The sequence below is a fragment of the Micromesistius poutassou genome, assembly GCF_964030765.1.
Source record: "Micromesistius poutassou genome assembly, chromosome: 2".
Lineage (NCBI taxonomy): Eukaryota > Metazoa > Chordata > Actinopteri > Gadiformes > Gadidae > Micromesistius > Micromesistius poutassou.
Window position 1 is genome coordinate 17,059,029 of NC_140272.1, and position 16,847 is coordinate 17,075,875.

Sequence of the window (16,847 nt, forward strand, 5' to 3'; positions counted from 1 at the left end):
ACCCTAAGTGCCCTGCCCTGACACCATCTAATCTCCCCACACAAAGTCCTTAATGCGGCATGCGGCGTGGACGTACCGCGCAAAAAACCCCACTGTTGTCCGCGGCTGTGATCGCTTCCACTCTGGGACAAAGACACCTTGTCTGAGAGGATTAGCGGCCTCCACAAAGAGCCAGGGGTCAACGACTCACGTCGGCCGCTAGACACCGAGCGAGCAGGTGCCAGACGCTCGGCTCTGGCCCCAAAACAAAATTGGGGGTTGCTGCCACATCAGAGACAGAGAGAGCGGGGCTTTTTAAAATGCCTGATGTTTGTTTTGGCTCCGACAAACTGTTTGACCCCTCGCAAGACGCCCGAGGCTAAGACAGCGTTTAACAGAATTCAGGCACAAAAAATGTATTAATACCCTCTGGCCTGCACTTGGAGTTGTGATTGTTATGCGCCGACCAGAAGCACTGTGTTTTGAGGCAACAAATCATGTTTTACAGTGTCGAGGAATGTGCAATTCCAAAGGGTTTTCTGAGAAAACCTGGGCACGCCAAGGGCAGCTGTGTCAGAGGTACTTTGATCAGGGTAACTGGTCCTCAGGGTAACTGTTTGAATAAAGGTAAAGATTCCAAGGACGGCTGTCAAAATGAGTTCACTGCTCAGAAGGTGTCTGATTTTTCAGCACAACACAACAATAAACTCATTCAAAACTAAAAGGGCATAAGTGATTTATCGTACCTTCGTCTAGAACTAGAGGCAGGTGAGTATTTGCTAACCTTGCTCCATTAAGAAGGACTACATGATACAAGACACGTTTGCATGTTGTTTATTAAGCAGAAGGCATAGCGGTAGGGATACAAGGCAGTTCAGTTCTGTCCCTGGACCTATTAAATGAAGACACACAGCTGTTTGTGAGACAGTTATTTTTAAATACAGAGATAGTCAGACAGGATAGATGCAAATCCTTGTCAGTCATTGTGTCATGTCAACTTTGTGTCCCTTACATAAAATTAACACATGGACACACAAAGATGTCTTATACTTAGGTGGTATTGATTGAAGCATTGTTGCGGATGGCATGGGGTCAATAGCAGTTATTTTTATTCATTGCATCTGCATTTAGCTTATGGTGCACATCTATGTGAAGTGAAAACATGTGACAAAATACCTTGAGGCATTTTTGGACAAGAAACCCATACTTGCTCTTTGTAAACTGTATAATTAAATCACTTCAATCAAATGACTGTAAATATTAAGCAAAAAGTTAATCACAAGTTTCTTGTCTTCAAGAAGCTTGACAAGACAAGAAACTTTTGGAAAGACATGGAATAGTCTGTCTGTGCCTGTGTCCCATGTGGCGACCAATGCCAGTCTTGTCCAGCCAGGAAACAAAAGGAGGCCTCGCGGAAACTATTGAGAACAACAGAACTGGAGGAGCCATTGTCCTTGCTCCTCGATCCCCCCCCCCCACCGACCCCCCTCCTCACAAAGCACATGGCTGCTGTCAATCAACATAACTTACCCCACTCCTGGCCATGCCTGCTTCTTACCCTCGACCCGCTCGTGGCTACTCGTAGGGGTTAAAGGTTTCTTCCTTCTATGAGTTAGCGGTCCTCAGAGCACTTGAGAGGAGGAAGTCACTACTAGTCGAGTGTCGCTTAGTCGAGCCCTCCAGACTCAAGAGAGTCGGATAGTCATCAGGTCAACACTCCAAAAGAAACCAATTTCAAACGCGCACCTTCGGGTTCTTTGGAGCCGTGACACAGCCCTTTGCATGCACTTCCTCATTAGTACACTGGCTCCCAGGCAAAAAGAGCCCTTCTTGACTGTTGTGTAAGCCTTTTAATGGATGTAGATTCAACATGGAGTGCTCGGCTTTCCACAAGATCTAACACTGTCTTTACACACCGTAAAGAAATGGGGACTCAAGTGGCTTTCAGTATGGCCCTGTGTGCTGGACTTTCTGTGGACATCCTATTCCTAAAAGTCAATCTATCTTCTCCAATTCACTGTAGAATGTAACTGATTATCTGATGCAAAAGAGGACGTATGTATGATCACAAAATGCTTGTCATTAGTTATTATGAGATGAGAAGACATTTCAGATATAAGAGTATTACCCAGGCCCCGTCCCTATCCAGGCTGTTTCGACAACATAATTCTCACAATAGCCACAGGTCGTTAGCCTAATTAGTTTTTGTTGACATTTTATTAGGGAACACACACACACAAGTAAGATATGCAATCTGACCTACACAAATAAAAGGACAGTGGGAAAAGGGAAGACAAAAAGAGACCACACAGGCACAAGGCCCTAAATCACTAACTCAACACAAAGCATTCCCATCGCTCTGCGTTTTATGTTGTAAGTACCATTCATTAAAAGCTGTACATAAGGTGACGCTTTTTCCATTTTGGATGCTGTATGCACTGTTGAAAACAGTCTCAGCGGATTGAACTGTGCTGAATGAGACACGGTACTGATAGCACATAGATAAGTGAGCAGGGCTTGGAGGATTGTGGTGTGAGCTTCCCTTTATCCTGAGTCAATGGCTCAGAGAAAAGGATGATTAGTATGTCCATTGTCAAAGTGCTGGCGTGTCTTTGGTTACAGGAGATAAAAGCCCTGCCTCAAGTCGAAGACAGCAAACATTGTCACGTAAAAGGAAAAACAAAACCGGCACAACTTAGTGAAGGGGGCAGACATCAAGTGGCCCCGAGGAATGCCTGTTAAGACGCCTCTTTGTTTGTGTTTAAAAACAAACCAGACTCCTAGACAGTCCTAATGATTCCCCTGAATCATTTAATACTGTAACCTCTTCCCCAGAGACAGAAGGTGCTTTGAGGAGAGCATGGACCCCGTAATGACACCCGATGAAAAGCACATCCAAAGGGGATCACCGTCTCCAACTCGGCCCAATCCCCCGCCATTTCCCATGAGCCAACTGTTCCTGGGAGCAGCAGTACCTGGGACGTTTGGGGGGGTGTGAAGGCTGTGCGCATCATACAGACGGGGTGGTCCTAGCGTACAGGAACCCATGGGATTAAGTGTAGTGGGAGCACTCTCAAGAAGAACACCAGGATTGTCGTCTGAGGTATGCAGGCTATGCAATGTGAATCAGTGGCCGTACAATCCCATCAAAGAGCTGCTCTCTGCTCTCAGTGGTGTGAAGCTAAGCCCAGCCACAAGGAGATGAGCCGCTGGCAGGCCCACAGTATACGCTCCATGGGAGCTGGGCTCTCCTGGTACCAGTCCCAATGATAACCTGTGGATAACAGGGGGGCAAAGGGCACATTCTACCTCGTTCGGTCTTCCTCTTCCTCAGAATGTCTCCTGAAGGTCGAGTTGGTGGTGGTTTTGCGGGTCTCAGAATGTGGATGTTGTGAGTCGATGGAACCAAGGTGGAAGTCTCCGAAATGTACCACGTACACCTAACTTATAACAGACTATATAGTCTCACTGTGGAGGGAGTGTGGTTGATGGCTGGTTTAAACAGACTCACCTGGCCCGAGTTGAACGGATTAGACTCTGGGAATGGGTGAGGCTAAATACCTGTTGTACATTGAGCAATCAATGTGCACAGGTTGAACCAGCCATCACCACAGAAACTCAAGGGCTGTCTCAATTCAGGGGCCGCATCCTTCGAAGGACGCATTTGAAGACCCATTGCGTCACAGCGGCGCGTCAAGGCTGTCCCATTTCAAAGGCTCCTTCAAATGCGGCCGAGAAACGCAGCCGTCTTCCCCGGATTTGAAGGATCCACCGGCTGGATCCTTCACGGCCCAACGTATCCCAAGATTCATTGCGCGTTTGATTTTTTTCAGAAATGGCGCGGAGAGAGCAGAAGCGGCAGTTGCAGCGAATACATATTTAATGACAAAACTATGTAAAACCATTTTTTTATATAAAAGTAAGGTTGGGACCATTTTAAATATGTAACTTTATTGTCAAAGTTCAATGACATTAACGCTAGCCATATAACGTTAAACTAATTAACGGTAAGCCAACGTCCTCTCTTCCTCTTCACCCACCGGCTCTGGCGATCTTCTCCCACTCCTCCAATAAAAGATAAAACATAACAAATAAAATTATGATTTCTGGCTCCATATTTCTCCTCCACTGTCCGGTTTGAACCACAGCTGTCAGGGTTCCTGACGCAAGGTAAAGGACGTTAACGGCTTGTTACGCAACCTGGAAATGCTCCGGAAGCTAGACCGTCTCATTTAACAACGCTATTTCGGCCTTCGGTTCGGCCTTCGCGGTCTACGAAGGCCACACCTTCATAGACCGCACCCTTCGAAGGATGCGGCCGCTGACATGCCAAGGAGAGCTCTGACATGCCAGTTCTGACACAGGTTCTCTACCGGTAAGTGGTGTTGGAGGAGACCAGTAAGGCCACTGGGTGGATGGCAGGGTTTACTGCTACACTCAGAAATCAGACCAGTGAATAATCTAAAGTCTGATGGCAGACAGGGGAGAGGGGCTCAGATGGGAGAGGGGGGGCGGGGATCGGGCTGAAGTAAGCTCAGATTGTCCTGGTCTTTTCTTATTCAATTCAATATTCTGATGGTTGAGCAGTGGGGACGTTTGAGATTTTTTCTTTCTGTGTCTTTTTCTTAAACTAGGAAGACAGATGCAGTGCATGGCGATGACTGATAACATCTGCCAGGGAGTTTGGTGGAACCGAACACCTTGTGACCTCTTGACCCTTCTTTAAAGACCACCCCATGTGGAGCAGTGCCCCAGTGGTGGGGATGTTTGAAAACTCATCGTTGCACCAGCCGAATCGTATATCAACACTTTTCTCCTCACTCCTCTGAAACATAAACGTGCCTCTTTTGTTTTGATCTAGATTTTTATTTTTATTTTTAAATTTAAAATACTACTTACGATACAGGCAACCAGCTTCTCCGTTGAGTTGTGACCATCCAGGGCAACACTTGTAAACCGTCTGATAGTCCTGTCTGTACACTTGTCTGAAGGCAGTATAGTATGCTGTCCTGCAAAGGAAAACCAAACACGGTTTTGGCAGTTACAGAATTGATCAAACAAAATGAATGGAATGAAATACTATGTGCTTGTGCGTGTAGAACATTAATTCAGACCTTTAATTTGATTTATTTCACTGGATGCAAAAGAGAGCCTTTGAAATACCTTAACGTGTGTGTGTGTGTGTGTGTGTGTATGTGTGTGCCTCTCTAATCTTGGGTCATCTGTTTGTTTATAGATTACGACTAACTTTCTGAAACATTTTCAGGTGCCTTTTATGTTGCAATTACCCGATTACAGCGATTTATATAAAAATACACATACACACACAGACCTTTTGAGGTAACAAACAGCACAATAATCGGCTTAACATTTTCCCAGTCTTTTAAGTCACTCTTTCAAAGTGTGAGGCGGGGGAAGCTAGTCCTCGCTCCAGCGTCTATCCCTGTACTTTAGAACCCCTCTCTCTCCTCTCCACCATCATTACCCCCTGTGAAAAAAAAGGTTTGTCTTCGGATAACTAATTGTGGCCCTTGGATGTCTTCAAAGGCCCCGGTGGGACTAAGAAACACTGGAGAACCACAGAGAAAGCAGGCAGGATCATGAGAAAGAGGAGGGCATCCAACGTGTGCGTGCGTGTGTGTGTGTGTGTGTGTGTGTGTGTGTGTGTGTGTGTGTGTGTGTGTGTGTGTGTGTGTGTGTGTGTGTGTCGGGGGGGCAGGGGGGAGGGAGGTAGTGGTAGAAACACATATCCCCTTCAGTCCACGGTGGTGCTTGCCCTGGCACTCTGCTTCAAAGCTCTGTGGGCCCTGGAAACACCCCTTCACTGAACAACCTGTAACCGCAGTCCAAATGGGACTCCACCTTGCACTTACACTGTGTGCGAGGACCTTAAAGCCCCTTGATCAAAGTACAACAGGGAGATAATGAGGCGACCGGGGAAAGAAACGAAGGGCTGATGAACCTACCTCCTCAGGTTCCTTCTTACTGGCCGTAAGCTGTTGAGTTTGATTTTGTCACTTGTGTGGGATTTCAGAACAGGGAAAATATAAAAGCCAAAAAGACTTTGACTCATATCCTTTATTGATGTTGGGCAGCCGTCCTGTACTTGTAGGAAGAAGAGACGTGTGGCCACCTGGGTAAAGTAAGTCTAGGGAATTGTAACATAAAGGGGGAGTTTTGACAGCAGTAGAGTCTAGGAGGCGGACTCACAGACAGCGTTGCGAATGCAGGAGGCCGGGTGGGGACTCACCGTCTTTCATAGCCCATGCACCACGCCTGTCCGACGCAGCCTTGCTTCCACACCTTGACCATACGTGTGAAGGCCTGCACGCAGGGCTGCCTCTGGGCTACCATCGCCACCTCCCTCTCCACGCACACGTTCGGCCTGGAACCACAACACAGGTGTCAGAAGAAAATGTGACAGACTGAGCATATGTCAGAAAAAATGTTTTACATAATACTTTTCGGGCTGTTTTGGGAAATATGAAGCCGTAAGGTGAATGTCAAGGCTTTAAGCAAAGTGTCCTCGTCTGCGATAGTCAGACCAGACTGCAAGACTCTTTTCCTCTGTTTTGTAAAGGACTTTTTTAGTGGCAATTTCTTCCTACCTCACTCTTTGACATCAGATGCAAAGTAGAAGGTAGTGCTTTCCCAATTCTAATTATTTTTCTTATTATATTCCTCTTAAACATGACTAGTAAAATAAATGATTATAACAGAAAGATAGATGTTATATTTGTAGATAAGGTTTTTGATACCAAAATATACAGATTTATATTTTGGAACATGTTATATTTTTCAAAGCTAGGCCTACGTCTGACAGAAGACACTGGATATAGTGAAGGAACTGCTTTGTCCACATCTGTGAAATGAAACTAATGGAAGACGGATAGGATTACTCTTTCAACTCAAGTAGAACAAGGGTAGTATTCCCCCCATTCTTTGCACAATGCACTGTCTGGTTTAACAGACAGGCTGGGGTGCTACTGATGTCCCCCTACTGTTCCCTGCATAGCAGACTACTCACGATACACTTTTAAAGTGCAATCCGATCTACATGAAGTCGTTTGGTAGCTCGCCAAGGACAAAAAAGTGGAGTAGCCTATCTCTGCAGCGGCTCTCATCCTTTAGAAAGATCTCCCGGTAAACACTTGCCTCTCTGCCTTAGAATACAAGAACCTGCAGCTGCTGGTACAATAAACACTTTCTTCTTGAAACATTTAGTAGGCTACGCGGAATCGGTTGCTCGCAAAAAATATATAGGCTATTCGTATGAATTAATGCATGCTTTTTAAGACAAACAGAATCAGGATTGCTTTTTTTTTAATCCAGGCTCACAACTTTAAATAGGAAAAAAGTGACGGTCATGTCCGCAAGGAAATGTCAACGAGACGAAAGCGTCACTGAAACGTGTATTTTCTTACAGGTCGTGGAGCTACACACTGAATAGGCTACTGGTAAATGGTACTCACATGTATGGTTGGAGGTTATTGGCCATGCCATACCGGGACGCCAGAACCTCGTTAGTAAAAATAAAAAATAATGCAAAAAGTATCTCCATCTTTTCGTCTTCTTTTAATACAGTTACAGTTAGTACAGTAAGTTTAAAACCGTTGTTGGGCCAGGGTCAATCAATTATGTCAAAACAAGAAACACTTGACCCCCCAAAAAGAAAACCACCAAAAAATCTTCCGACTTCAATAGGCTATATTAAGACATGTTGTAGCAGCCCAGATCTTGTTAGAAGATAGGACCAGCACCTTCCATCGACTCTTCCATGGTATCCCGGGCACGGCGAGGTTTGACACTGACACGACCGCAGCTCACCAGCGTTTAGCGCAGATGTTGAACGGACATGCGTGCGACTTTTGAAGAGGCAGAGAGGTTGTAGCTACTGCTTCTATTGACTTGGTAATAGGGGATGGGGGAGGGAGGATGCATGGGCTGTTATGGGATGCCATGATGCACTTATCCAGTTTGGGGAAGAAAAACAAAATTGGAGAAAGACACTTTCCGCACACTTGTCATATAGGCCTACCGTTAACAGCTTTCTTTTGACCTGCAAACAGGTTATTCGTTCCGTCATTTTTTAACGTTACAACCATCGATTTTAAAATGATATATTATCACATTTTATTGTTATGGGTACATTTAGGACTTTTTATTATCGGCAAAACGCTATTCAGGTCAAATGCAAATATTTTAAGCTCACTTTGACAAAAAAACCCGGACAAAATAGTTGAAGAGTAGATAGGAAAAGTGTCAATGCAGATGACCTCGTTTGGTTATAGAGAAGGGGCGGGGGGCTGTCATTGGTCAAACAGCTGATCGTGCGGTCAAGGGTCAGTGGATGAGGATGACCCTTGGGCTGCATTTCCAAAACAAAGGATGCATCTCATTCATTGACTATTCCAACAACCCTGTTAAATTCTCAGGATTGTTATCCGTGCCTCAAGGCGCCATCGTGTGGGCTTCTTCTGCTTCCTTGGCAGAGTGGTGGTGATTAAGGCTTTCTTTAGACTGAAGGGAAGGTGGCATTGCTTTATAAATAATAAATGACCGTGATTTCAAACGGATTAATTATTTTGGTGACTTGCTGATCTCTGTGATACTTTGTGATACTCAATGGATGAGATGCACCTGTCGCTGTCACACGGAGTAGAGGGGGAGGGCAGGGATGGACGAGAGGGTCGGATGATGATGCAAAATATTAATTTAGTCTTTCATGTCATGTGCATTGAACACAAATTGTAAGATATGTATATTAATATTAAGTCGCCAGTAGATGGTGCTACTCTCTTTAATACTGTTACGACCAGGCTCAGTGAGTTCAGAGAGCGCGCACATGACTACAGGATAAAGCAAGATATGTATTAGAAATAATACACACAAATAATAATGAGAATTATAAAAGAATATAAAATGTCACCTGTACCATCAGTGTGTGAGATATATTACTGTGGGGATATTGTAGTAGGATGTAAACACAACAAAGGGCTTAACATGACTTAACCCAAAAGGCACAAGCAAAACTAAAGTACAAAACCAAAAGGCACCCAACCGAAAGCCAACCTGCCTGTGTGAGAAGAGAACAGGTATCACATGGTCTGTTTCTGACAAGCCTCCTATGCTAGGACTACAACATTCTCTGCATGGAGGTGAGGAACCAGCCAGTCCTTGTCTGTGTTCCATGTCTATTAGAAGGGTTGTTCTTTGCAGCATTAGCACAGCCATTTATATCACCCAGGCATAGGTATTTCATTAACATCAATATAGGTACATTTTGCAGTTCAGTACACACCTATAGTTAAAGTCTCTCGCCTATGTTTTCTCTTGTGCAAACCCTGCAAGCAGGTTATTTATTGGCTGGTCTTAGCTGCATATATGTTACATTAGTCAAGTTTTTCAATGTTAATAATTCCTTCTAAACAGATCACTGGGTATTTTCCCCTCACAACCAAAACATGAAACCAACGTCACTGAGGAGATCACAGTCCGCTCAGGAGATGACGTCACTGATGAGTCTGGAGCAGAGACTCCCCTGAGGCGATGATGTCACTAGGAGTCTTGAGCAAAGACAACACTGAGATGACAAACTCTGCTCAAGATTAAGTGACGTCTTCTCCTGTTGTTCCATCTTCCATCTCTTCTGCCTTCTCCTCCATGGCCTTCTTCTTCTCCTGGGCCTTCTTCTTCTCCTCCTGAGCCTTCTTCTTCTCCTCCTGAGCCTTCTTCGTCTCCTGAGCCTTCTCTTCCTGAGCCTTCTTTTCTTCCTGAGCCTTCTTCTCCTCCTGAGCCTTCTTCACCTCCTGAACCTTCTTCTCATTCTTCTCTTCCAGAGCCTTCTCCTCCTGAGCTTTCTTCACCTTCTGAGCCTTCTTCTTCTCCTGTACTTTTTTCTCTTCCTGAGCCTTCTTCTCCCCCTGAGCCTTCTTCTCCCCCTGAGCCTTCTTCACCTCCTGAACCTTCTTCACCTCCTGAACCTTCTTCTCATTCTTCTCTTCCAGAGCCTTCTCCTCCTGAGCTTTCTTCACCTTCTGAGCCTTCTTCTCCTCCTGTACTTTTTTCTCCTCCTGAGCCTTCTTCTCCTCCTGAGCCTTCTTCTCCTCCTGAGCCTTTCTTCTCTGGAAAACCACAGCCAGGAAGGGGGGCACCTTTTCGTCTCTCTTAGACTCAAATTATTTCAGGTTTGGCCCAGGTAAGACTGATTGGACTCTGGGGCTGGTTGCGGCTACATGGCCGCATGGATCAGCATCTTCCTGTACCATTGTCTTCAAACTCTACAATAAACCGGTTTCGAACATCACCACCCTGTGTCCTTGTTCTGGAGGAACCCAGAAAAAGAGCCACCTAGGTGGTGTAGCATTGGCAATGCTACACTTACAATCTCTAACCTAACACTAACCCTAAAATGATACCCCGAACTAACCCTAAGCCTAACCCAAACCCTAAATGTAACCATCTCTAACCTAACACCTTAACTTTACCATGTCTTAATAATGATTTATTTGTAACATAACATGTACAAGAGGTGGGAATCGACCTTGGATTTCCCACACAAAAAATATCTGCACTAGCCAGTGTGACACTGAACTAAAAAAAAAAAAGGCTTGCGTTAATGTTGCAGATATCTTGGATTTGAGTGATGGTTAGGTGGTAACTGTGTGTGCATGTCTGTGCTTGTAAGTGAGTGTGTGTTATGTATTGCTGTTGTCTGTGAATAAGTTTGTGAAGTAGATACAATTACTGCATTATTTATGTACCGTTTCTCTCTGAGTGAATGTTTATTGCCTGCAGTGTGTCATGTCATTAGTGTGTTAGTGTAAAATCAATCTCTTGAATAACCCTTGGCGTAATAGGTCATACATGTATATATGCATTTATAATGCTTCTTCTTGCTTATATTCTCACCTTACTCGTTTTCTCTTCACTTCACCTCTACTCCTCCCCCTCCTTCATCCTCTCTTCTCTCCCCTATAATCTCCTCTACTCTGAGCTATGGATCTTCAGCCAGACAAGAGGAACAGACAACATAGTTTGTTATGATAGAGCTGTTTGATCAAAGCCATGCTCTCCAAACACCTAACACGGAGGACTTTACAGACTGAGTGATTATGTTGTGTGTGTATGTGTGTGTCTGGTGTGTGTATGCATTTGTGTGGGTGTGTGCGTAATTTGTCCAGGTTGATTGGAGGTCAAACACAAACACACATTACATAATTAACTGTATATTTTTCAACAGCAGGTTCAGCACCCTTGTTTGTTTTCTGCCTCTGAAAAAAGAAAAGAGAAAGAGAGCTTTGGAGAAAGAGAGAAAGACAGACAGAGTAAGAGAGACAGACAAACATGGTTTTTAATAATTTGGTTTTAATGCCCCACATAAATACATACATACATCGCTGAGTGTATGTGTCTTAGAACAGTGGTTCTCAAATGTGGGTACGCGCACTCCTAGGATTACTGCAGGAGGAACTCAGAAGATAGTAAAAAGTAAAAAAAAAAGCTAACTATCATTTAATTCTCACCCTGAGCAAGTTTCAATTCTGAAAGCTAGGAGAATCCGTGAAAAAGAAAGTGCATCCAGAAACACCAAAATGTCGTCAGTTTCAGGAAGAATATATTTGAGTGGGATTCACCTCTAAATGCTCTGACCCTCCCCTGACGTGTTTCTTTTGTGGCGAGAACAGTTGCATGAAGTAGCCTACAGGCCCATTTTTCTCAAGTATTTGCACCCTTTTAATATTGTCATTGCAGGACAAAGCTTCTTGGTGACCCCCGTACTTCCGGTCTACATATGCTAGTTCAATTTGACCACTCTCAGGTGTTTGACGTGGTTGATTTTACCGTTTTTGCCACATTCACTTTCCATGTTAAATAATATTATAATATTATAAATATATATATAAGTGCAATTATTTACAATGGACTACATTTCTATACCTGCAACAGTGTAGGAGGAGATAATCACCCCAAATGAGGCACACGATAACAACATTGTGGCTTCAGAGCCCGTCCATCCTTACAACTACATAATGGTTGCATCTGGTGGCTTGCTTTGCAACCGTTATGTAGTTGTAGGGATTACAACATTTTCATTCACAGTGACGCAACGAAACAACCTAGGTAAACATTGACACATTCGTTTAAAAGGACCCTTTTGACCAGATGTTCAAACTGTGTTTTAGAACTCGGCGTTGTAGGTTTTCAGGAAGATTCGTGGGAGTTGTTTTTAATATCAAAATCAGTTGCCGTGTGCTTCTAATCTAGTACGTAATTTTACCACATTCTCTAATATCAACCAGTGACAGCGTGACCTGCGTCTTCGACACGTGTCTACTTTACGGCACTCACGTCACAGTGCATAGTGCGAATGGGGCTGCACAATTTACCGAGGTACTGTACAAGAACAATTGTTAAAAACATATTCATACAACTACCAACACTCGTAACTCGCCGAAACATGTCTTCTCAAATGAAACGACCAGTAACCTTACTTGGAACCATGGCATTTGGAGGGCGAGCAGACGCAGATAAGAGTTTGGAAATGGTGAAATGTTTCATTTCGCATGGCCATAAAGAAATAGACACAGCCTACATGTACACAGATGGCCAGGCAGAAACAATCCTTGGGGGGATGAATCTCGCTAAAACAGGTGGGTACCTTGTTCGGATGGCTTGTTTGTTGTGTCAGTTTAACACACATCTGGTTTATTTCTGTGTAGTTATGTTCATAATCAATAATTTACCGTAGAAGTAAGACAATTCATTGATTTCAATGGCTGTGTGCACGGCCCCACTGTCACTGTTGGTACCAAACACACACACGACGAGGCGTACAAATAACAGAAACGTTTGTATATGTAGTTTGTATTCACTACTACAGGGCTCTCAAGTTTTGAACTGAGTTCAGAGTGAGATTTTGTCGGCGGGGGGGTATATTAACATGTGACTGCATACAAATGTGTCCACAGACATGTTGACTAATGTATGATAGTAAGCATTATTGGCCCTTAACTCTAATATTCAGAAACAACACTTCCTCAAAAGGCTATTGGCTTAAGCAACACCAGTAGAGGCATATACTTTTCCCTGAACTTTTAAACGTTGCAAACGTGCAATAATTATATATTTATGTGGCATTCAGTCCAATGCTTAAAATATATCTGTGGCATTCAGTAGGCCAATGCTGTGGTAAAGTGTGTAAAGTATGACCAAGTGTTTCTTTCTGTTCAATAGATACAACTTTATCATTCCCCTGTAGGAGAAATTTGTTAATGTTTGTCCCTATAAAACAATAATGGTTAAATAGCGGTGCAAATTGGTGGGCGCTATCCTGGTAATTTCTCTGCATGAGAAATACTAAGTGTGGCGTGTGCATGGGTTGAATTGCGTGTGTCTCACGCCCAATGCGTGAGACTTGAGAGCCCTGACTTCTACCCAGGTAGTTCTACATAAGTATTACATGGTGGGTTGCAGTAAGTTAACAATGCCCTTTAGAATTGAAAGGATCCTGTACTTTGGTCAAGGATGAACTGGTCACATATTAACTGCTATTGTGAAAGAGAGAGAAAAGTGACTCTTTTAAGCTTCAAGTTTGTACTCGGGGTAGATACACGGCTCTGATTAATAGTGCATACATATTTTGTGATTTGAATCTCTGTTAGTAAGCTTGGCCACCAAGGCAAACCCCTGGGGTGGGAAAACGCTGAAGCCGGAGTGCTTGCGTGACCAGCTGGAAACCTCCCTGAAGAGACTCAACACAGACTCCGTGGACCTCTTCTACCTCCACGCCCCAGACCACCAGAACCCCATCCAGGATACACTGAGAGCCTGTGACCAACTCCACAAGGAGGTACAACTGCAAACCAAACCGCTCCATCAGTCAAACTCCAGTGCAGTCTGGCTAATAATGAACCAAGGGAATCTTTTGTCAGGTTAGGCTGAAGCAATTATAACTATACTTTGGGTTGGAAATAAACCAAAACTGAATTTGTAAATGAACATTCAAAAACAGTGAGAGTCCAAGGAAGATTACATTTATTGAGCATGTGCTCAGACAGGAACACCAAAATATATCCTGCCTGCCATACAAAAATAAATGGTTGGTAAGGTTAGAAAAAGTGGCTTTTGGATTTTTTTATTTTTTTTTCGGAGGGTCCGTTGTGTGTCTTTGGGGAAAGATCTGTGTACATGTCAGTGTTTTGCTCAAGGCTCGACTTCAAACATGGAGGTAAAATATGACATTTGTGCTCTGCTGTGTACGATGGGATCAATTTTGGACCCAGAGACCAGGATATACTTACACATTTTGATCTCAAGGCCGCTAGGTAGACTGGGGACAATGAGGATTGGATCCAAGACCAAAAACAACGTTTTCATGTGTAAAATTTTAGTATAGATCAGGGGTTTCCAAACAGTGTGCCTTGAGGCAAGACAAGTTGTGTTGTGAAATGTTGTGGTACTTAATACCTATTCATAACGTAGGCCTAGGTTAGAGCAAGTGCATGAAAAAATACTTTTGTTTATCATTGTTAGTATTATTGATTCATTACGCTATGTGCAAGTCATTTTGACACATGCAATGTGTTACCTTTGTTACTGCTTACTGGGTGTGACATTTTGCGATAAGTTGGTGTTAAATGGCTGGGACCCTTCTTGTGCCTTAGCCGAAAAAAGTTTGGGAACAACTGTGTCAAACAACTGTCAAATCTAAAGTTCTTATTGATTTCTTTTTATACTACTTTTAGGGTAAATTCAAGGAGCTTGGCCTTTCAAACTATGCTTCGTGGGAAGTGGCTGAAATTGTGTGCATCTGCAGACATAACAACTGGCTTGTTCCCACTGTCTATCAGGTAATAATGCTCTAGGAAATGTCCAGCTGCATCCTTTTCACTTTAATGAAAGTGCTTTTAATTGACATGTTAATTAGCTTCTAGCAAAAAGGTTGATGAAAAAAATAATTGTATTGATGCTTTCTGAACAATGCCTATGTCATTAGGGAATGTACAATGCAACAACAAGACAGGTCGAGACGGAGCTGCTTCCTTGTCTGCGGTCCAATGGCCTCAGATTCTATGCCTATAACCCATTAGCAGGTACTGTTTACTGTGCAGTTGAGCCCTCTAGTGGTGATGGTGAATAATGCTTATTTCAAGACTAATGACAAACAGTTTGAGCATTCCTAAATTTCTACTTGTGGGTGCATATTTTGGGTAAATTAGCAATCGTTTATTTTTCAGGTATAATGCATACTTCCCACTCAGATTAACTTGGGTATTCAGTATGTATTTTTTCAAAGTCCAATTGAAATTTTAGATATTTAAACCCTATTTTCAGCTAGTTTGGAATCACACTTCAGATTATCATTTTACATCTTGTTTGTGAGATTCCTGGGGCCAAAGCAGATTTTTTGCAGTTTGTTTGATAGCTCAATGAGGTAAGAATGAAGAGCAATTTTCAAGTTTAACTTGTCAGAATTGCAATAGACATCCTTCAGCTATTATTCAGATGCTCTGTGAAATATCTGCTCTGGTGTGCCTGTGTGTATTTCTGACCTATCAGGGTATATTTTCTCTGAATTTTTTGTGGTGTTTTGGTAAAGTGCAAGATTTTCTCTCAAATCTTGCCTGCAGCACCTTTAACAAGTTGATTGTCTTAATCACTCCTGTCCACCAGGGGGCTTACTTACTGGAAAATATCACTACGAGGACAAAGATGCTTCCCAACCCGAAGGACGATTCTTTGGCAATGAGTGGGCATCAGCTTATAGGAACAGGTTGGAATACAGCAATGTATCACATTCACTCAAAGTCTGGCTTGTTACAGTGAGAATGTTAAGCTTACCCAACTTTTCTTGCCTCAGGTACTGGAAGGAGAGTCATTTCCAGGCAATCGGTGTGGTTAGTCAAGCATTGGAAACAGCTTATGGCTCAGAGAAACCCACCATGACATCCGCTGCTATACGGTGGATGTACCACCACTCCCAGATCAAGGTAACTTGTCCCTATAATCATGATAGCTACCATCACTGTGGTTCAAGGCTTGTGTGATCGAGTAGCTTTTGATCGTTTAACGTGGCATGTCTTTCACCAGAATATACAATTACACCCGCGTTATAGATTGCAACTCATATTTCAGGCCGGCAGTATTGATCCAATAAAATGGCTTGAATTCCACTCAAGGGTGGGGTTGTGGTGTGATCTTTGGTTTTTCTTTGACCGTTGTCCATTCAGGGTGATCTAGGCGATGGAGTCATCATTGGCATGTCAAGCATGGAGCAGTTACAGCAAAACCTGTCTGCATCAGAAGAAGGCCCTCTGGATGAGAGAGTGGTGGAAGCTTTTAAGAAAGCATGGGACCTTGTGGCCCATGAGTGTCCGAATTACTTTCGTTAAAAATAATGACCTTAGTATATTTCTCAGATAACAAATCTACTTCTAATTTCACAGCTTAGGCACTAAACTAAATAAAAATTGGATTACATTACATTTGTATGGACAAATGTTGGTCAGTGTTAATTGAATAAGAAACAAAGACAATGCATCAAGTACTTTTGAAAGTATTTTTCTTTAAAAAACAAAAACCCTGACATTTCAATGTACTTCTTGGTGTAAATTTCTGAACAGGACTTTTTGCTGAGCAGGTGCTGAAGATGACAACTTAACCAGTCTCTTAAACTACAATGAAACAAACCAGATTACATTTCCATTATGAAATATAAATTGACCAAAAACCTGGATCAGCATTGATATTCACATACATTTAATGTGAAAGGGCGTCAATGTGACACAAGTCAAAGGACCATTACAGCTCGACAACTCACTGCTCACTAACAGTCCAGTTCAAATAAAAGTTCCATGGAGTTGGGC

The 16,847-nt window shown here is 43.2% G+C and overlaps 2 protein-coding genes across 2 annotated transcripts in view; one reads left to right on the forward strand and one right to left on the reverse strand.

The window, feature by feature from the left end:
- Nucleotides 1-7,540, reverse strand: part of megf6b (multiple EGF-like-domains 6b) — a gene marked incomplete at both ends in the record, with an annotated part of 59,917 nt that extends 52,377 nt beyond the window's left edge. Inside the window, 3 exons of the mRNA XM_084463915.1 lie at nt 4,879-4,988; nt 6,230-6,364; nt 7,452-7,540. Coding sequence (XP_084320041.1) covers nt 4,879-4,988; nt 6,230-6,364; nt 7,452-7,540 — 334 coding nt within the window. The remainder of the gene's footprint in view (nt 1-4,878; nt 4,989-6,229; nt 6,365-7,451) is intronic.
- Nucleotides 7,541-12,143: 4,603 nt separating this feature from the next.
- akr7a3 (aldo-keto reductase family 7, member A3 (aflatoxin aldehyde reductase)) lies at nt 12,144-16,464 on the forward strand. Its single transcript, XM_084464110.1, has 7 exons — nt 12,144-12,632; nt 13,644-13,831; nt 14,727-14,831; nt 14,978-15,074; nt 15,655-15,754; nt 15,842-15,971; nt 16,212-16,464. The coding sequence occupies exons 1-7, from the start codon at nt 12,350-12,352 to the stop codon at nt 16,371-16,373; spliced, it is 1,065 nt and encodes a 354-aa protein (XP_084320236.1). The 5' UTR covers nt 12,144-12,349; the 3' UTR covers nt 16,374-16,464.
- The last annotated feature ends 383 nt before the right edge of the window (nt 16,465-16,847 follow it).

What these genes read in the sequence shown, in the direction of transcription:
- akr7a3 (XM_084464110.1), top strand. Translation starts at nt 12,350, where the DNA reads ATGGGGCTGCACAATTTACCGAGGTACTGTACAAGAACAATTGTTAAA. An exon ending in GTGACCAACTCCACAAGGAG is followed by an intron (nt 13,832 to 14,726) that starts GTACAACTGCAA and finishes TACTACTTTTAG; the next exon opens with GGTAAATTCAAGGAGCTTGG. An exon ending in TGCCTATAACCCATTAGCAG is followed by an intron (nt 15,075 to 15,654) that starts GTACTGTTTACT and finishes CCTGTCCACCAG; the next exon opens with GGGGCTTACTTACTGGAAAA.